Source organism: Apis cerana, linkage group LG1 (assembly GCF_029169275.1).
Source record: "Apis cerana isolate GH-2021 linkage group LG1, AcerK_1.0, whole genome shotgun sequence".
Taxonomy (NCBI): Eukaryota; Metazoa; Arthropoda; class Insecta; order Hymenoptera; family Apidae; genus Apis; species Apis cerana.
Genome location: NC_083852.1, coordinates 25,251,731 through 25,269,790, shown reverse-complemented (window position 1 = coordinate 25,269,790; position 18,060 = coordinate 25,251,731). Strand labels below are relative to the sequence as shown.

At 34.4% G+C, this 18,060-nt stretch overlaps 1 protein-coding gene across 1 annotated transcript in view; it reads left to right on the top strand.

Annotated features, from left to right (window-relative positions):
• Positions 1-1,778: 1,778 nt before the first annotated feature.
• Positions 1,779-18,060, top strand: part of LOC108002113 (uncharacterized) — a 171,250-nt gene continuing 154,968 nt past the window's right edge. Inside the window, exon 1 of the mRNA XM_062086141.1 lies at positions 1,779-2,179. Within this exon, the coding sequence (XP_061942125.1) occupies positions 2,047-2,179 (133 nt within the window). The 5' untranslated portion in view covers positions 1,779-2,046. The remainder of the gene's footprint in view (positions 2,180-18,060) is intronic.

The window sequence follows — 18,060 nt, the reverse complement described above, 5'->3', positions numbered from 1 at the left end:
TATTATGTATACTACACACAAGACAAGAATATACAAAAAATTGGTGAATTTTCTAAGCTACTAAAGTTTAGAAAATGCGTATAAATTAAGGGACTACGTGTATCATAAATAATATAAAAGTAATACAAAAGTAAATAAAAATTTGGCTTGAAAATTATATCATTATGATAAATACTTAATCGAATACACATCGATCAATTTTACGATTCACGAGTAATTATTAAAGTATCTATTTTTCTTATTGTTAGTCGTTATTCGATTAATTTATTTATTTTAATTTTAAAGTCGAATTTATTATTTCGAGAATCACCCTATAGACGATTGACCTTAATATAAAATTGTGATTGACCTTGAAGTACCGATAATCGAAGCGATTATCTTCTAAATGATAACGATAATAAATTAAATCAATCGTGATTCATGCAATGGAATGAAACTGCGTGCCTGCATTTCGCGGTTTTGAATAAACAAGTTATTATTCTTTGGTGTGAAATGCAATCCATAAAACGCGTAATTATTTATATATCATTTTCATCTTTTTAAAAAAATAAAGATATCGATCATAGTTTAATATTGTAACGGTATTTGAAATGAATATATATATTAATTAGATTAATTTTTATTTAAATTTTCATTTTTAATTTTAATTTAAAAATCATTAGTTTAATATTATATATAATAAGATTTTAATAACGAAAAATATAATAAAGTTTGAAAACAAAATTATAAATTTTCATTTAAGCACAATAATTGAGTCTCTGATATAGATATCAGAAGAATTTAATTTAATATGAACGATATTAGTTTATAGATGCAGTTGTATTTTATTTATTAAATTCCAACATAATTATACGTATAAAAGAATTGTAAACATTGATTATTTATCAATAACTCACATCAAAAATGCAATGGAATTTTCTTATTATTAATGTTAATAACTTTTTTTTTCCTAATATATTTTTAGGTTATAAACTATTTTTTTCATTATTACAGAAAATAGAATTAAATGGAAAATTTACATGTTGCAAATAAATAATAAAATTGAAATTAAAAAACGATCATATAATTATTTGTATCTGTTATTTAGACTCGTAATAAATAAATAAATAATAATAATCTCATTAAAAGTATCACACTTGTTTTTTGGCACAGTATAAATTCATTTTCATGAAAGTTGAAATATGACTGTTTTATTTTAAATGAAATTGTTTATTAAACTTTGTCGCCATTCCACAATTTTAAATGTAAGTAAACGTAAAAGTTTAAATAAAATATATTACGACAAATAAGAAATAGATATCTCCAACTCCGTTTCAACGCGTATGTATATTCAATGAATTCATTAAAACATTCAAAAAAAAAAAAAAAATCACACGATAAATCCATTTTTAGCAATGATACACTTTTAAAGATGCGGTCGCATAGTAAAGTCGATAGTAGGTCACGTGATGAGTACGCGATCGATACATCGAAACGATGATTGTACAAGACGCGAGATTCCAACGCGAGAGGTCAAACGTCGTAGAAGAAAATCGAAAGATCGACGAACTTTCGAACGAGCAACGAAGAAATCGCTTGGTAAGGAGCGCACTTCCGGGTCCTTAAGGCGCATGTACACAAATATGGCGTCTTCGTGGAGGACGGTGGTGAGTGTACGCGACGTGGGGTTTGGCGGGGTTTGTCGGATCGATAGCGCGCATGAGAGTGCGCGAACACCTACGTCGGTGATCGTCGCAACCTGGCCGCCACCGTGAGTAGAGTATCCGGCGAGTATTCCCCGATGTCAATAGCGTACGTGCGTCCGAGTGACGAGCACCGATGCCGGTAGCTCGTCAACGAGATTCAAGTCGGTTGTGTGTGTCAATTTCGCGCGTTTCTTCGTATAAATACCGGTCAGTTTTCTATATTTGGATCGTGCTTCGATTGAAAGCCGATCATACGAACCTGTTCGCCGCGAGTGACTTTGATGTATAAGGTTATGTTCACGGTGGTTACGCGCGGAAGTTTCGCGGAAGCCGGTATGGAGTCTCGTTGAGAGAGAGTGATATGTCCGTGATGTCACGAGGCTCGCCCTGGTGCTGGGACGCACCAGGGACGAGAAAATCTATGCTTTTTCTAACCATCGCCATCCTTTTCGGCTTGTTGTCGCGAGGCGTCGTCGGCGAGAAAAATAAAAAATGTAAGTACCTGTCTATACTTTTCTCTTTCTTTCTTCTTTGCTGTTTTCACCGTCGATAATTATTAGTTTACGCGTATCATATGAATCGGTATAGACGGAATTATTATTATTTTAGAATCGAAGTGTGATTTGAATGTTTCGTGTCATGCGCTTCGGAAATTGTTTTGTTCGAAGATGTTGCGATTTATTGAAAACTTCACTCATGTTTTTGAATATGACAATAGAATTTATTCGAAGTAATATTATTATTGTCGTTAATGCATCTTTAATTTTATTTTAATTTTTTTTTATCATTAATTCGTTTTAAGTAATCGTGTTAAAAAATTTAATACAAATTGAATTTTAATAATTGAAACCTTTTCCTCCGTTAAAAGGTATTGCGTCAGATTCAATTTGTTCAGCACCGACCACTTTGCTCTCGAACATAACCATTCTGAAATATTACTTGGTAATTAATGCAAACAATACGCTCATCGTGGAAAGTTTAGATTAGAAAGTTGCGGATGCTCATAGACAAGAAAAAAGAATTTAAATTATTCTCGAACTTTAATTAAAGTTATACAATTGAAAAAATATATCGAGTTTCGTATTATTTTGAATTAATTTAGTTTTGATGATAACACATATTTTCATAGAATCTAAATTTTTTCGCGTAAACAATTTTAATTCGATCAAATTAAATTTAATTTCAATAAATTTATTCATTTCATGCAAAATTATTTTTTTTCGCTATTGTACTTAGCGATTATTTTTGTTGTTTCTAACCTATCATGAAAACCACGTGGCAAGAAACTATTCACTGTATATGAAACTATACTATATATGTATGATATATGATATATATATATATATATATATATATATATATATATATATATATATATATATATATATATATATATATATATACATTCTTTGCAAACTTATTATTATTAAATATTATTAACATTATTTAACATATAAAAAATTATTTTGTTTCATCGATTAGAAAAATATCGAAAAACGTTTTCTTTTTGTTGATTCATTATAAAATATAATTATTACGAATATATAATATCATGTTATCATGAACATAATAAAAAAAAAATTTATTTTAATAGCAAAGCAAATTTTACTATGTTTCAAAATAGGTTTTTAGTTTAAAAGAACTTTGACTTCTTCATTGAACTGGTTGCGTGCAATGTATATCGATCAGTTGCACGTTTGTTCAGTCGTTACTACATCGCTTTTACGACTGTGTAACCATTATAATTGCTGAAACTCATTGTTACGTTGCTTATTGAATGTTAACAATGTGGAATTTTAATTTTTAATTTTGCATGGTTTATAATTATTTGAACGAAAGAATTATGTATACGTATATTTCTGTGAATGAATACATTGCTATAGCTACAAGAGGATTGATTTTTATTACAAATTTCATTGTTAGAAGAAATTTGAACGTATATATTTTCTGTAACAGTTATATTTATTAATTTTTATCCCGTATTAATATTAACAAGATTTATAATTTATAAATTTTCAATATATTTTAAAAATAATCTGATTAAAAATTTCATAGAGGGAGATTCCAAGTTTGCAGAATCTCTTATCGAAAAGGGATTACTATCTCTCAGTACTTTGAGTAAATTTAAAATAATCTTGATTTATTAATACGATTATCGATTCAAGACTGAAAAAGAAGATTGGACTAGAACGCAATAAGAGGAAGCAAAAAGAATGCAATTTAGTGGGTGACTCTAATGCGAGTCTTGAATATTAATGTTACATAAGCATTACCCAAAGTTGCACTTTACTTCTTTCTAGAGCATTTAGTGCTTACTTTAGATGCATTTAGTCGGCGTAACCGGTGGTAAAATTTCGTGTTAATTTTACGTTTCTCGACCATTTGCAACCATGAAACATTATGCAAAATAAATAGGGATTACTTTGAAGACATCGTTGTGATAATAATCTTTTTTTTTCTTTTTTTTTTTTTTTTGGTATTATCGATCGTCTTTCCTGTACATTTTACATGCATTTTATTATTGTATACCAAATATATATTGTAAAATTTCGTCGTAGATATTAAGCGTAGCAACGTGGACCGATATTTCAGTAATTTTAATATCGATTTAAACAGAATTTTGAAAGAACCTTTTTGATGTTTCAAAATATAATTGACATTTAATTAAACGCGCGATAAGACGAATTTAATAAAGTAACGAGAATAGAAAATTAGAATGCAAGATTAAAATAAGCTCAGAATATTTTTCTACGTTGAATGACTATTGTTATCAAGGGTTGGCGCAAATAATCCGCGTTTCATGTTGAACTCGATTCCTTCCTTTCATTTCTCCCAGTTATTAACTGTTCAATCGGTCATACGTATATCACTCGGTTTACTCTCCTTTGTACCAGTTATTTTGTTAATTTCAACCCTCATCTCGAGGATTCCCCCTTTTCCTGGCTTTAATAAACTTTCGTCTGTTTCCTCCGGTTTTCCTTATACATTTTACGTGTTTCACAAAGCCTTCCAACCCACCGAAATTCCGCGCAAAGCTTATCATTTTCGTTCCCTGTGGCCGGGATAACAAGGGAAATAATAAAATGTTCTTTTCATTATTCCAAGAGTTATTCATTAACCGACCGACGCGAGGCTTTTTATAAACATAACACGTTCGATTTTCGTCCTCATCCCCTTTGCTCGCTTTTTTTTTTAAATCGTACGGTTTTAAGTTCGATTAAATTTTCCTCACTCTCACATTCCACCACTCTCACGTCCCTTGAAATTTATTTATCGTGAATTCGAGCGAAACAAATCTGCGCGGTATTAGATTTCAATTAGAGTTTATGAAGAACGACGACACGGATTTCGAAAGACATGATATATCGTTTTCGCGCGCGTAAACAGAGATATTCTCTCGTCGACGTTTTTTTTTTTTTATTATTCTCAATGAAAACGCAAACGTGACGTTACATCAATGATGGATTAATTATTATTTTTTTTTCAATAAACGCTCGTCCATTTTCAAGAAATAAAGAACGCAAAAGATTTATCGCTTGCAAATACATTAATTAGCAATATTGTTTGTTGCCGACTGATGGCAGCAAATGCAATCCCGAAACCGTGTTTTCGTGGGAAAATAGTTTTCCTTCGAGTAGAAAGTAGAAAAGTGGATCCAGCAGCAACGGCCGTATATTTTCGGAGACGGTGGTGTGAAATTATAGCGGAGTTGGTACAGGCCTCGGTAAACGAGCGAGCTGTCATGCGAAAATTGCTGTAATCACGGCAAAGTTAGCGGAACAACGTTAATTGTTTGCTCCAGCGGCAGCAGGAAGATTACCGCGTTGCCGCGGCCAGTACACGACGAACGTGACACGGACCGATAAACGAAGCTAATTACGACAGTCAAATTAGCTCGGACGAACAGCCGTACCGCATTGATTTCGCGGTCATGCGCGATCGATCAATGTTCATACAACGTCGATCGAGACCTACGCCTATCATAATTACTCGTACTCTCTTGTTGTCGTTTCTTTATCAAGGATCGTAGCTTTCGTTGCGTCGAACAACAAACGTTCCCCTCTGATATTTTCGCAATACGAAATTTCCAGTTGTGCGAAAAATTTTCGATCGAGATCTATGTCTATCATCAAAGATCGTAGCTTTTGTTGCTACGTCATCAAAAGAGTAAATGTTGCCCTCTGATATGTTTACAATATATGTAAAAAATATTTAAAGTATTCGAGAGAGCTATGTCTATTATCAAGGATCGTTGCGTCGAACAGCAAACGTTCCCCTCTGATATTTTCGCAATACGCGAAATTTCCAGTTGTGCGATTGAGATGTCTATCATCAAGGATCGTAGCTTTCGTTGCTACGTCATCAAAAGAGTAAATGTTGCCCTCTGATGTTTACGATATATGTAAAAAATATTTAGACGAATCTAGAGAGCTATGCCTATCATCAAGAATCGTAGTTTTCGTTGCGTCGAACAGCAAACGTTGCTCTTTGATATTTTTACAAATACGCGGTTCGAATTGTGCGAAAAATTTTCGATCGAGATCTATGTCTATCATCAAGGATCGTAGCTTTCGTTGCTACGTCATTAAAAGAGTAAATGTTGCTCTCTGATATGTTTACAATATATGTAAATTATATTTGAAATATTCGAGAGAGCTATGTCTATTATTATTAAGGATCGTAGCTTTCGTTGCGTCGAACAGCAAACGTTGCTCTCTGATATTTTTACAAATACGCGGTTCGAATTATGCAAAAATTTTCGATTTAGATCTACGTTTATCATCAAGGATCTTCGTTGCTACGTCATCAAAACAGTAAATGATATGTTTACAATATATGTAAAAAATATTTAGACGAATCTAGAGAGCTATGCCTATTATCAAGGATTCGTTGCGTCAAAGAGTAAATATTGTCCCTTGGCACGTTCGAGTTGTGCGAAAAATATTTGGATTTTTTTTGGTTTATTTATATTTCATTTAAACGAGGGGAACCGCGCCGAAAATAAAATTTCCTTTAAAAAGGAAAACGAGACTGATGCAGTTTCCAGTATCTCGAACATAAATCGGAAGAAAAGGGTTTCGTTTCGTTTAAAAGAACTCGATCGGCTTTGATCGGTAGACGTTCGGCATAGCTTTTTTTTGCGCGATAACTCTCTCTCTCTCTCTCTCCCATGCAGCATCGATTTTCCCGTATAGATTTTCACCTTTGTAGAAAGTGTCGCCTACTCGACGAACCCACTGCTTTTCTCTTCTCGTTCCAAGTACCCTTGCTCTATATTTGCGAGTGTTCATCCTTCTGTCTTACAACTACCTGCTCCTGGTTCGAGTGCTCTACTAGATAGTCTTCTTCCTTTTCTCCCCGTTTGTTAATCGTTTATCGATTTCTTTTATCGATGAATACGGTTAAATTAAAACTCGAATTGATTCCGCTAACTATTTTTATTTGATTTTAATCAAATAAAATTTAATTTTATTACTCTCCGCTATTACTTTTTTATTCTCGCTTTACATTTCACACGTTCGATCTTGATAATTAATATAACGGAGCGGAGACGTTCATTTATTAAAAATTGTATCGCGTTTCCTCGCGATACGGTAAGTGTCGCGTAAAGCCGAAACGGGCTTTTAAACTCTCGAGTCGAGATTAAACTACCTATCGTGAGGCCGCCTTTAAGCTCGGCTTAGACTTTAAGCTTTGGCAGAGCACCCCTAGGCAAATAGTTTTGATTGATAATGGACTAGGAGAAACATCGTAATAGATTGAGTACAAAGGGGGAGCTGGCCAGGTTCAAGTTTCTACTATAATACTAAAGTGGTATAACAGGATTATTAGATTATTATTGCCTCGATCTGTATTATTCGATCGATAGAAATATCGCTTGGAATTTTCCACAGTAAACAAACTGTTTAAATAATATGTACACATCACTCGAGACACGATTTCGATGAAAGTTACTACTACGTTGCTCTGCATCGTGTCGATCAAAATTTCGAGATCTCGAATTTCGCCTCGAAAACGTTCCTGGCAATAAACTTTCCAGCGTTTCGTTTTTCTTTTTTTCTCTCTCTCGAAGCGAAGACGATTTCTCTTTCACGCCGGCCACCGGAACCACCGATGGTATATACTTCTGTTTCTTCTTACATTCTCCCTCCCTCTCACCCTTTCTCTTACTCGTTCCGCTCTTTCCTTCCTTCCTTCCTTCCTTCCGTGGCTACCCTTGTCACTGTCTGCCGGCTTGATTTCTTGCTAAACTCTCCACCGGTAAGAAACTTCGCATCCGGGAAGGAGTGACTCGCTCTTTCCCCATTTACTTATCCCCCGGGATAGTCGCGGTGCGCCCAGACTGTGCATCACAGCCGACAACGGCCCTTCGACTTGGCAAAATTCCACTCAATTTCCGTGGAATTCACGTGCGGCCGACAGACCGCGAAATTCCTTCCCTTAAGATGATCGAGGCCGCTGAGTTATGAACGATCATCCTTGTCACTTTTCTTTTCCTTCTTCCCTCATCTTCGTTTCGTTTCGTTCAACTCTCCCTTGTCTCGCCACTCGTCACTCGTTAAACTTGTACGAATTATCTCGTATTTCAATTTTCAAAACTTCGCATTCTAAAAATGTTCCAAGAGAATATTAATCGAGATTAATAACAATTCCGAATTCTGTTCCATTATTTTCTTCCTTAAATTGCGAATAATACTTTAACAACGCGCTCGTCCGAGTTACGTGTTTAAAAAACTCGTGAGACGGAAAATGTAGGTGCGATTATTTCTTTTCAAGATTTGTTAATGTTCTTAAGAAAATAGAGAATAAGAAAATTGGTGGAGAAACGACTGCTTTTTGATTGAAAATAGAATAGATTTTACGCTCGCTTTATCCTCGATCCTTCTCATCCGATAGATTGGGTGGCGTATTTTAATCTCTTGTGAAAAAAAGGAAGAAAGAGAGAAGAGAAAAAAGGAACGATCAAATTCCTTCGACGATTTATCAACAACTGGTTCACGCGAAACGAGTTATAAATGTTTCCTTTTCTTTTTGTCAAATTTTTTCTCAAAGCAAAAATAATCAACCATCTCCAGCCACCATTCCTCCTAGACATGCCCTCCTAACTATCCCCCTGACGATCGACGTGAGCGGCAAAGAAACGCGGCTTCCACGAATGGGACGAAACATTTCTCTCCCTGCGAAACTCGGACCTCGATAAATAACGGAACGATTCTTGCGAACGATCGGTGAAAAAGGAAAGGGGGAGTCGCGGACCGATGGATTCCCACAATTTCGAAATAGATTCAAGCTTTTTCACGGTGGCCCGTGAAACTTTCGTCAAATTGAAAGCCGCCAAGCTATGACGCGGAATGGCAGCTTTCAATCGTTATATCGAAGCCTGGCGCGGCTATTAGCAGCAGCGATCGCTGGCGGCGCTGTGCGGCCACCTCGCCTGTCGCTTTCTCGATTTCCTCTCTTTGTGCGCCACCCCACCTCAATTACCGAGGCTGCTCGTATCTTGGTAACTTGGAGACGGCCAATCTGCCTCCACGAAATCAATTGAAAGGTTGCTCCGATCTTTGGATCTTTCATCGAGTTCACCAGCCCAATTCCTCGCCTTCTTATTTCGATTGTTGTTATACTTTCGATCCCGTCTTTGATCGGTTTGGTCTTTTGGTAGTATTGTTTCAAAGTTACGATCCAAAGTAAAATTGAATCGAGTTAGGGTTAATGTATGTCGATAATGTCCAGTATTAAAATTAGGTATAAAAATATTTTTTTTTTTCTTTATTTCTAGTTATTCGACTGTTTTATGTAGAAATAATATCCCTGAGAATCAGAGTAGAGGGAGGTTAATCTTTGATACTGTTGCCTTCTTTTGTTGATTCTTTTGAATAATAATATTTCTCTAGAATATTAGAATAGGCGATAGAGAATGTGTTGAACAAAATTAAATTTTCTGACGACACTTACATCGATAATCATATGTTAGTTTTTTTTATTACACAATTTTCTATGAAACAAGGATAGAATTATAAGACAATTTCATCACATATTATAAGAAAATTATAAATTGAACTCAGATAAGACAGTTATTAAATTATCAATTATATTATATATATTCTTATTCTCATAATCAATATCATTAGATAATTAACATTCAAGGATTCCATTTGATGACTGTCAGGATAAAAGATTTTGTATGCACTTAATTACTTATCGTATAAAGTGTTTTTAACTAAATGGAAACATTTTTCTATATTCGTTCATTTTAATGCAACGGTGAATTAATGTCAGATTTATCACGCGTCTTAATTTGCAATCCAGATAGAGTGTTTAATCTCCTTTATCAAAAATGCCGTGAAAAGTTGGCGATTCTTGTCGAGAAAAGAATAAATCTTTACGCATTAAATCCATTATATCGTATTTCTTCGATTTATCTCTTTCTTCTTTGAGAGCATCGGTGCATCGATGCATTGTAAGGTTTAATACAGTTCAATCTCTCGAGAGCGATAGATCTATTTTCGAGGGAAATATTGTAACATTTCTTTCATCTTATCTAAACGAAGTACATCGAAATACATCTTATGCTTATACTTTTTGCAAATATTTGTATGATATTGTAAAATTTCAAAATTATCATTTATCAAAAAAAAAAAAAAAAAAAGAGAGAATAGTAACGAAATTAAAAAATTCTCATATATATATTTTTTTTTTCTTTTAAACCAAATTTTAAAAACAAAGAGCAGATTGTAGCAAGTCTTAAAGAACCAGCACGCGGTACACTTTATGAAATTTTAATTTAAATACTTGAGGTTGAAATTCCTAGCAACGTTATGTATACACACATTCCTGGCATAGATGCGTGTGGATGCTCCGGACGGGTTACGCAATTCACATCTCCCCCTGACCTAGTATATTGGCACACAAGCATAGCAAATATTAAAGGAATTTGTCCCCTTTTACGTAAATACATTCTTGTACGTTCTTGTCAGATGTATTCCATTTCCTCCAGTTCTGTTTCCAGTACTTTTAAACTTCAACAAATACCTCCCTGTATTTGAAGGATTACTCGTACTTTGGACGAGAAAGGGATCTTTTTTTTTTTTTCCATTCCACGGAATTACCACCGATATTGTCTCGATACGATTCTCTTTATGAGTCGCGTAATAACATTTTACTAGAGAGTTATCAACGTTATCCACGTTTCTCAACGTTCGGTATATATTTGGCTAGTGGGTCTAATTAACCTTGTTTTCCAACTTTGAGCGTAGCAACCGAGTCCAAGGGAATTAATATTCCTCCCGGAACAACAAACCGAACAAATCGTAAATTTAAGAAGAAATTTACTCGTGAAATTGGAGACGTGTCGAATATCTTCTTTCTTTCCTTCTTTCCTTTCGATTCAATTTATGTGCAAAATCATTCGACGTTAAGAAGTTCGTCAACTCTGGAATCTCAGTTCTCATCAAAATCCTTGCCCTTATTCGAACGAACGAAATCGAATCTACTTCCTTTCGTATACGTATCCTTCTCTTTCGCACGCCCACTCATTCACAGTGCGTTTTATCGCACTCTCTTTGCACGGGGCAGTAACGGATCGACGATATCCGTTATTAAAAGAAACACGTTCGACAGTGTCGTGGTCGTCGTGGTCGTTGCACGGCTACCACTTGCCCATTCGCGCGAACATTTTCGAAAAGTGCATTGACGTCATTACTAAGCAAGTATTTACTTCGTTTCATTCACGTTTCATCCGGTATTCATAGAAAGCCCCCCTGGATCTGGCATTCTGGTAGTGGCGCAAAGAGAGCGTTTTCCTCGACAGGCGGCAACAGCAGAAAGTTAAGGGAGAGGAAGTCGAAGGAGGGGGTCTCTTTGAGGGAGAGGGAGGAGGGGGAGGGGTTGAAAATTGAGACTGCATCTATCATCCTGAAGCTACCTCAAAGAAACCGAGACGTCTCGGTCGAAGGAGGTAGCTCGGCTAAGGTAAATGTTGTCTCACCTCGCCTGCTGGGCGTACGAGGGCAGTGCAAACAGATCCTACGGCCATATTTAATGTTTCCTCGATGCCGGCAGGACTGAGCACTCACCAGGAGGAGGCACCTGATGGAAACCTGAAAGATTTTTTCCTCACCCTCTCGAATCTCGGGCTATCGCCTGAATGAGAAAGCGCATCCGATGGTGATCATCGTTGTCTTTTCGAATTCTTTTTTTCTTTTTTTTTTTCGAATCGTCCTCGATAAAAGATACGTTTCACTTTTACGAAAAAGTATTGCCTCGTTCGTCTCGTGAAATCGATCGTCTTAATTTGCTTCGGGGATCCGAAAGATTTTTTTGTTTGTTATTAATTATTATTAATTATTTGTTAGAATAACATATAGTCGCTTCATATAATTTCGTTTGGTGTTACGATTATTTGTAATTATTATTATTATTTCGAACAATAAATCATCGAAGTAACTATATTCGTAACTTCAACTATTAAATTTTCTCCATCACTGTCCTCAAATCTTTTTCGTTTAAGTGAAAAGTGCCTCGAATTTTGACTCTCCGATTCCTCGTTTTCGATGAATGACCATCGATATTTGAAATTATCTTTTCGAATTACCTCGAATTCATTTTTGAAATTCTTTTCAACGAATGATTTTTGATTTTTACGAAAGAATTGCCTCGTTGGTCTCGATTGTCTTAATTTGGGAAAGACTTTTTTTCTTGTTACCCTCAAATCTTTTTCGTCCAAATGAAAAGTGCCTCGAACGATTAATTTCTCGTTTTCGACGGCCATCCCCATTTCCGTTTGAAATTACGAAATTGCCTGGAATTTATTTTTTTTTGGAATTGTCTTCGATGAAAAATACGTTCAACTTTTGCCGAAAAATTGCCTCGTTCGTCTCGTGAAGTTTTAATTTGTCTCGAGCGTCCACCGTGGCGTAAAATATTGTGAAATAAGGTTGACCATGATCCATTTATATTTTCCGCGTGAACAATTTCGACTAAATGCCATCTTAATTCTTTCTATCTTCCCCTCTCCTGTTCGATATATGTCGCCGTATATTTCAAGTGTCTTTCTCACGAACGAGGAGACCAGCGGTTAAGTATCTTCAGACGGCGGAGTAGGGACAAGAAAAAGCAAGGTCCACGGACAAATGGTTCATGGACACTCGAAATGGATTTCCAATGTTCGTGGATACCAGTCCATTTCACGTTTCGATGATAACGTAATTCCGAATCAAAGTGTAACCAATCAAGTAATTTTTTTTTTTTTTTTTTGCTTCCGATTTATCGATAGGAATTATTATTGTGTCAAAAATTTATAATATTTGTTCGCGTTGGAGAATATCGAATTGTATACGTTTTAAATTTTACTCGGATCTATGAATAATTCCATATGTCTATTTATATTTTTACGATGCTATTTGTGATACACTTCGTTAAAATTTATATATAATTTGTTAAGACGAGATAATTTAATTAAGACGTATTACAAACGGTGAAGTATCATTTTTAAATAGCAGGAAGTAGATCAGTAGGAAGTAAAATAGGGAGTTCAATTGTGTTTAAGTAATTGAATAAATTTGTAAAGCGTATTGACATCAAAATATCGCGAACTAGGGCAATGTTAATAAAATCCTACTTATTAAAAGAGCTAATTAATTAATTACGAGATTATATTCGAAGTATGACCTGGATATTTTAAATATGTTACGATTTAGAGAAGCGAAAATGAATTTATCGTAGAATCGATAACAATAATTTAATATTTTAACAATTATCCGAAACGAGAGGATGGTATACTTTTACTCTATCAGATGCGCATTAACGATTAATTACATGCGATAATTTGATAGAACGTAATACCATTAATTAATAAACCCCGTAAAATACATTTTACATTTTACGTTAAGTATCCAAATATCGTAAAATACATATATCCCCGCAATATTAACCAACAATTACACTCGATACGCTTTATTTTCTCCACTTCGCTTCGACCCTCGATCCCCCTCCAAATTTCCACGAATCCTCTTATCGATCACCGCATATCTTCGACCCCGTCCCTTGTCCACCCGGACGTTCCGCATCGCTTCGTCCGATGGTGAAAAGAAGATCTAAAAATATACAAAAGCGAGTTACGGAGTTATCGATTTCTCTTTCTTCATTTGCGTGCCCCCGCCGTCTGTGCTTTTGTCTTTTTGAGCTGTTTGTCCTTTTCGAACCTTCCGGCAATTCGGAACAGTGCGCGTCAGAAGCAGACCCTTTCATCCGTGCCGTGGGTATTATCGCGCACGCCATCTGCACCTACACAACCCTTTCCACCCTTCTCTCTCTCTCTCTCTCTCTCCTTCCCTCTTCCTCTCCCTACCACGCAGCCACCACCTACACACTTCCGTTTTTCCGGTGCAACCCTCTTCTTCCACCCTGTACGAGTACGTACGCGGCTGCACTCGAAACGATGTTGCCTGGTGCACGGGCGGCACGTTCAATAGATATCAAATGATCAATGAGACACTCGTGGAAAATACACGAGAAAAATATGTCCCTTCGAATTCGTGGCGAGTACGTCGTGATGATACCTCAGACGAGTCAGACGATTAAGAAATAAAATTGAATAGGAGGGAGGGATTATAGGAGGGGGAATTGATCCGAATTTTGAACATCGTGTAAATGTAAATATTATATATATTTTAATTTTTATTTGATTTAGTCGTTCAAGTGTGAATAAGAGCGCACCATCTTCCAATCTTTTAAATTTTTTTTCTTTGGCAATAGATATTTTGCAATTTTACGATTATTGTATTTTTTTTTTTATTATATCTACTAATATTTAAAAGTAGAATGGATATTTTTGGATCGTTTTAATTTTAGAAATTTAATTTTTAAAATTCTTCTTTATCAAAGGTAAAACGACATATCGAACAAATGTTTCTCTTTTTTTTCTCTCTCTATTTTTTCTCTGCGTTATGTAGAATATTCGGTTTAAATTTTCACGGAATTGAAATATTTTAAATATTGTATTAATTAAATTCGTTGAAAGAAATGTGAAATTACTATAATTGCAAGATCGAGATCAACAGATTATTTCAACTTACCGTACAACATAGAATTAAATATTTTCATTCGACGTTAATCAGAGTAGAGAGAGTACAGTGCAATTTCTTTTTAAATTAAACAATTTCAATAGACGACACGCGAAACGTACTCGTATTTAAAAGATATTTAATTATTTTTCTAATAAATTTTTTTAATAATTTCACAGAAAAAAAACTTAAACTCTCCGCTTTAATGAGCACAAGAATACACTTGAAGCGAATTTGCTTCCTAAATGATAAACGATAAATCATTTTCACATCTTGTTCGAATGTTATTCAATATCGAGAAACATGTAAAATTTGCAATTTCTCGGGTTAAATTTATCGATATCCGTGCCATTTTCGCCTCAATTAACTCGTGTTGAATTTAGAAAATACCCTCGAACTCGTATCCGTGCTATCAAGACGCGAAGAAACAAATCGAATAACTGTAATGCCATTTACCGGAATGGCGAGGGCGAAGGAAGAGGCAAAGAGGTCTATGGGAAAATTCATTCTCCTGGAATACGGCCCTACGATCTTGCTATATCCTGTCGAGCGATAAATTCAATATGTCTTCCTCGATACCCCTTGAGAACCAACCATTGGTATACGTATATGTGAAAGATACGCCACATGCTGACATGCATCAAACATACGCTCACTTGTAACGCGACCACGCATTTCGAGTACTACGAATTTCATTATTTCTTTCTTTCCATTTCTTTTTTTTTTTTTTTAAATATCCAAACGATTTTATGTATTAAAAAAAAAAAAAAAAAATATTCAAACGATCAAATTGGTAAAAATCATACTTAATAGGAAGATAGCTATTTGAGAGAGAAATTTTTTTTTTTATTGGTTCTATAATAATATTTGGCTCGAGTAAAATTTTTCAAATTTGTCATTTCGAGAATTTTTTTGTTGCCGAGGTTAATGGTCATTTTTCACGAAGATAAACGGTTTAAAGATAAAATAAAAATAATTTAAAAATGTGTAATATCGATATCGTGGATAATTTTTTAATTTCCGATGTTGCAATTTTTAATCTAATTCGCTTAAGGTTTTATTTTATTTTTTTAACTGCTGCTTATATCGATAGCATTCGAGAAATTTTATTTATTTCCGTTTTAAAAAATTAAAAATGATTATAATTTTCAAATTTAGCGATCGATCCATCTTTGATACATCTTTTTGATAAATTATTGTTATTAAATTATCGTAATTATTTCAAACATACGAAGAATTACGTATTTTAACGCATAAAGTTTCAACAGTGACGGTAGCCGTGCGAGTAAAGTGTTCGTACGACTACCTGGGGGTCCCCGAGTTTCTCCGACAGTCACGGGTTCGAAACCAGTTGAGTTTTTTCGAATCTACTCTCGGAGATTATTCTCGGTTCCCAATCTGTTATTATTTCAACAACCACACACAGTCCCAATGACTCCATGTGTTTATTCAATAACGCTATGGAGGTGCGCACTTCTTCGACTGTAAGAAAATATCCCAGACTTCATAGCTTTCCACGACTTTCGTTGGTAGTTCAATACCTTCAGAAATGTGGATTGCGGAGTTACAATTTCTTTTTCCTTTTTTTTTTTCTTTCTTTTTAATTTTGAGAATAGATTCGAATTACAAATTGTATTGATAAATAATATTGATTTATATATTATATTTATTAAAAACAATAAAAATTTGCGATATTTTCTTAATCTGTTAATTATTCTGTAAATTACAATATTTTTGATTCAATAAATAAGTAAAATATTATATTCACAACAATTTTTATTAACTTAAAATTGATCTCTGTTTATTAATTAATTTTTAATATTAATAATAATATTTATATTATTGATATTATATTATTTTTATTTTATTTATTTATTTATTTATAAATATTATTATTTTGTATAAAAAGTAATGAAAAATAATACTATCTTAATATATACGAAAAGGAGACGTGACATTTGTTTCGTCAGTGGCAGCACTGGTTAAACGACTGCCTCCAATTCTCAGAGTCCCGGGTTCGATTCCTGGTGTGGCGTTTTTGTGACTCCTTTATTCTCTTTACTTCTCGTTTGCGAGTTTTTTTAAAGTGTATTAGATTTTTATGAATGAAAACCACAGTACAGCTCCCTACATATGTTATTCGATCGTATGTAGCGGCGTTCCCTAACTGTGGAGATAAACGGAGCTGACTATATTCGCTATGTTTGCAGAATTCACATCTCCTAACTCTGGAAACACGCAAGTCAGCCACATATTTTTTTCCACCCCATTCTTTTTTCATTCAAATTAAAATAATAAATAATTCAAGTAAAAAAATATGTTTTTTTTTCAATCATATTGATACACGTTTTATCAATATTTAATTTAAACGAATAAATAGAATCTTATTCAGAATAAACGGAAGAGCATAAAATATAAATTAACATAATATAATTGCGTACAAATATTGACGATTAAATAAATCGAGATAAATCAATATTACTCGAGCATAAATACGTATATACATATTTTTATTAACACAATTTACATTTTATTAATATATTTACGTAGCAAAACTTGAAATTTATATTTAAAGTATATATGTGTGTATAAATATTCAGGAATATAATATAAAAGTATATTCCTTCGAATAAATATATAATTTCTTTAATATTTCCTCAATTAAACAAGCCGTACGAAGCTACGGAATATCCGCGAAATTATCTCGATAATTGCGTACTCGATCAAAAGCTTAAAAAAAAAAAAAAAAAACCGACCGATTCTGCCGACATACCGAATGCTTTCGAGCTTCGTTACTGCGAGCTGTACGAACATTGTTAACCTTCCGCAGAAATTGAATAAACTATTTTTCCCTGTGCCGTATAAATTACCCGTTCCATCTCATCGTTGCAACAGTTAGCCCGGCCTAGCCTCGGTATGCAGAAATACGGGCGGTGCGCGGAATAAGGCAATTAATGTTGAAGCAGCTTCAAGTCACTCGGAATGAAATAGGATTACCCTGCAATTGTGCCCAAGCTACAAATACGTTTCTCTCTATCTGCGCTTTCGGTGCTGCAAACACACGTATGCGCGCGCACCTTCTCCTCCTCCACAGACCTTCTCTCTGAACCTTAGAAATGTGCGTAATTAAGACACTCGAATGGTTACGTTCTCGAGAGATACTCGTGCGGTCACTGAATCTATATGCGTGCGTATACACGTATCGCGTACGCAGTTAGCTTTACTGTAAAAATTTATCATCCACGCGATTAATTAATTAGAACGAAAATTATTTAAGAAATCTCTCTAAGTTTTTGAAAAAATATCTCGTT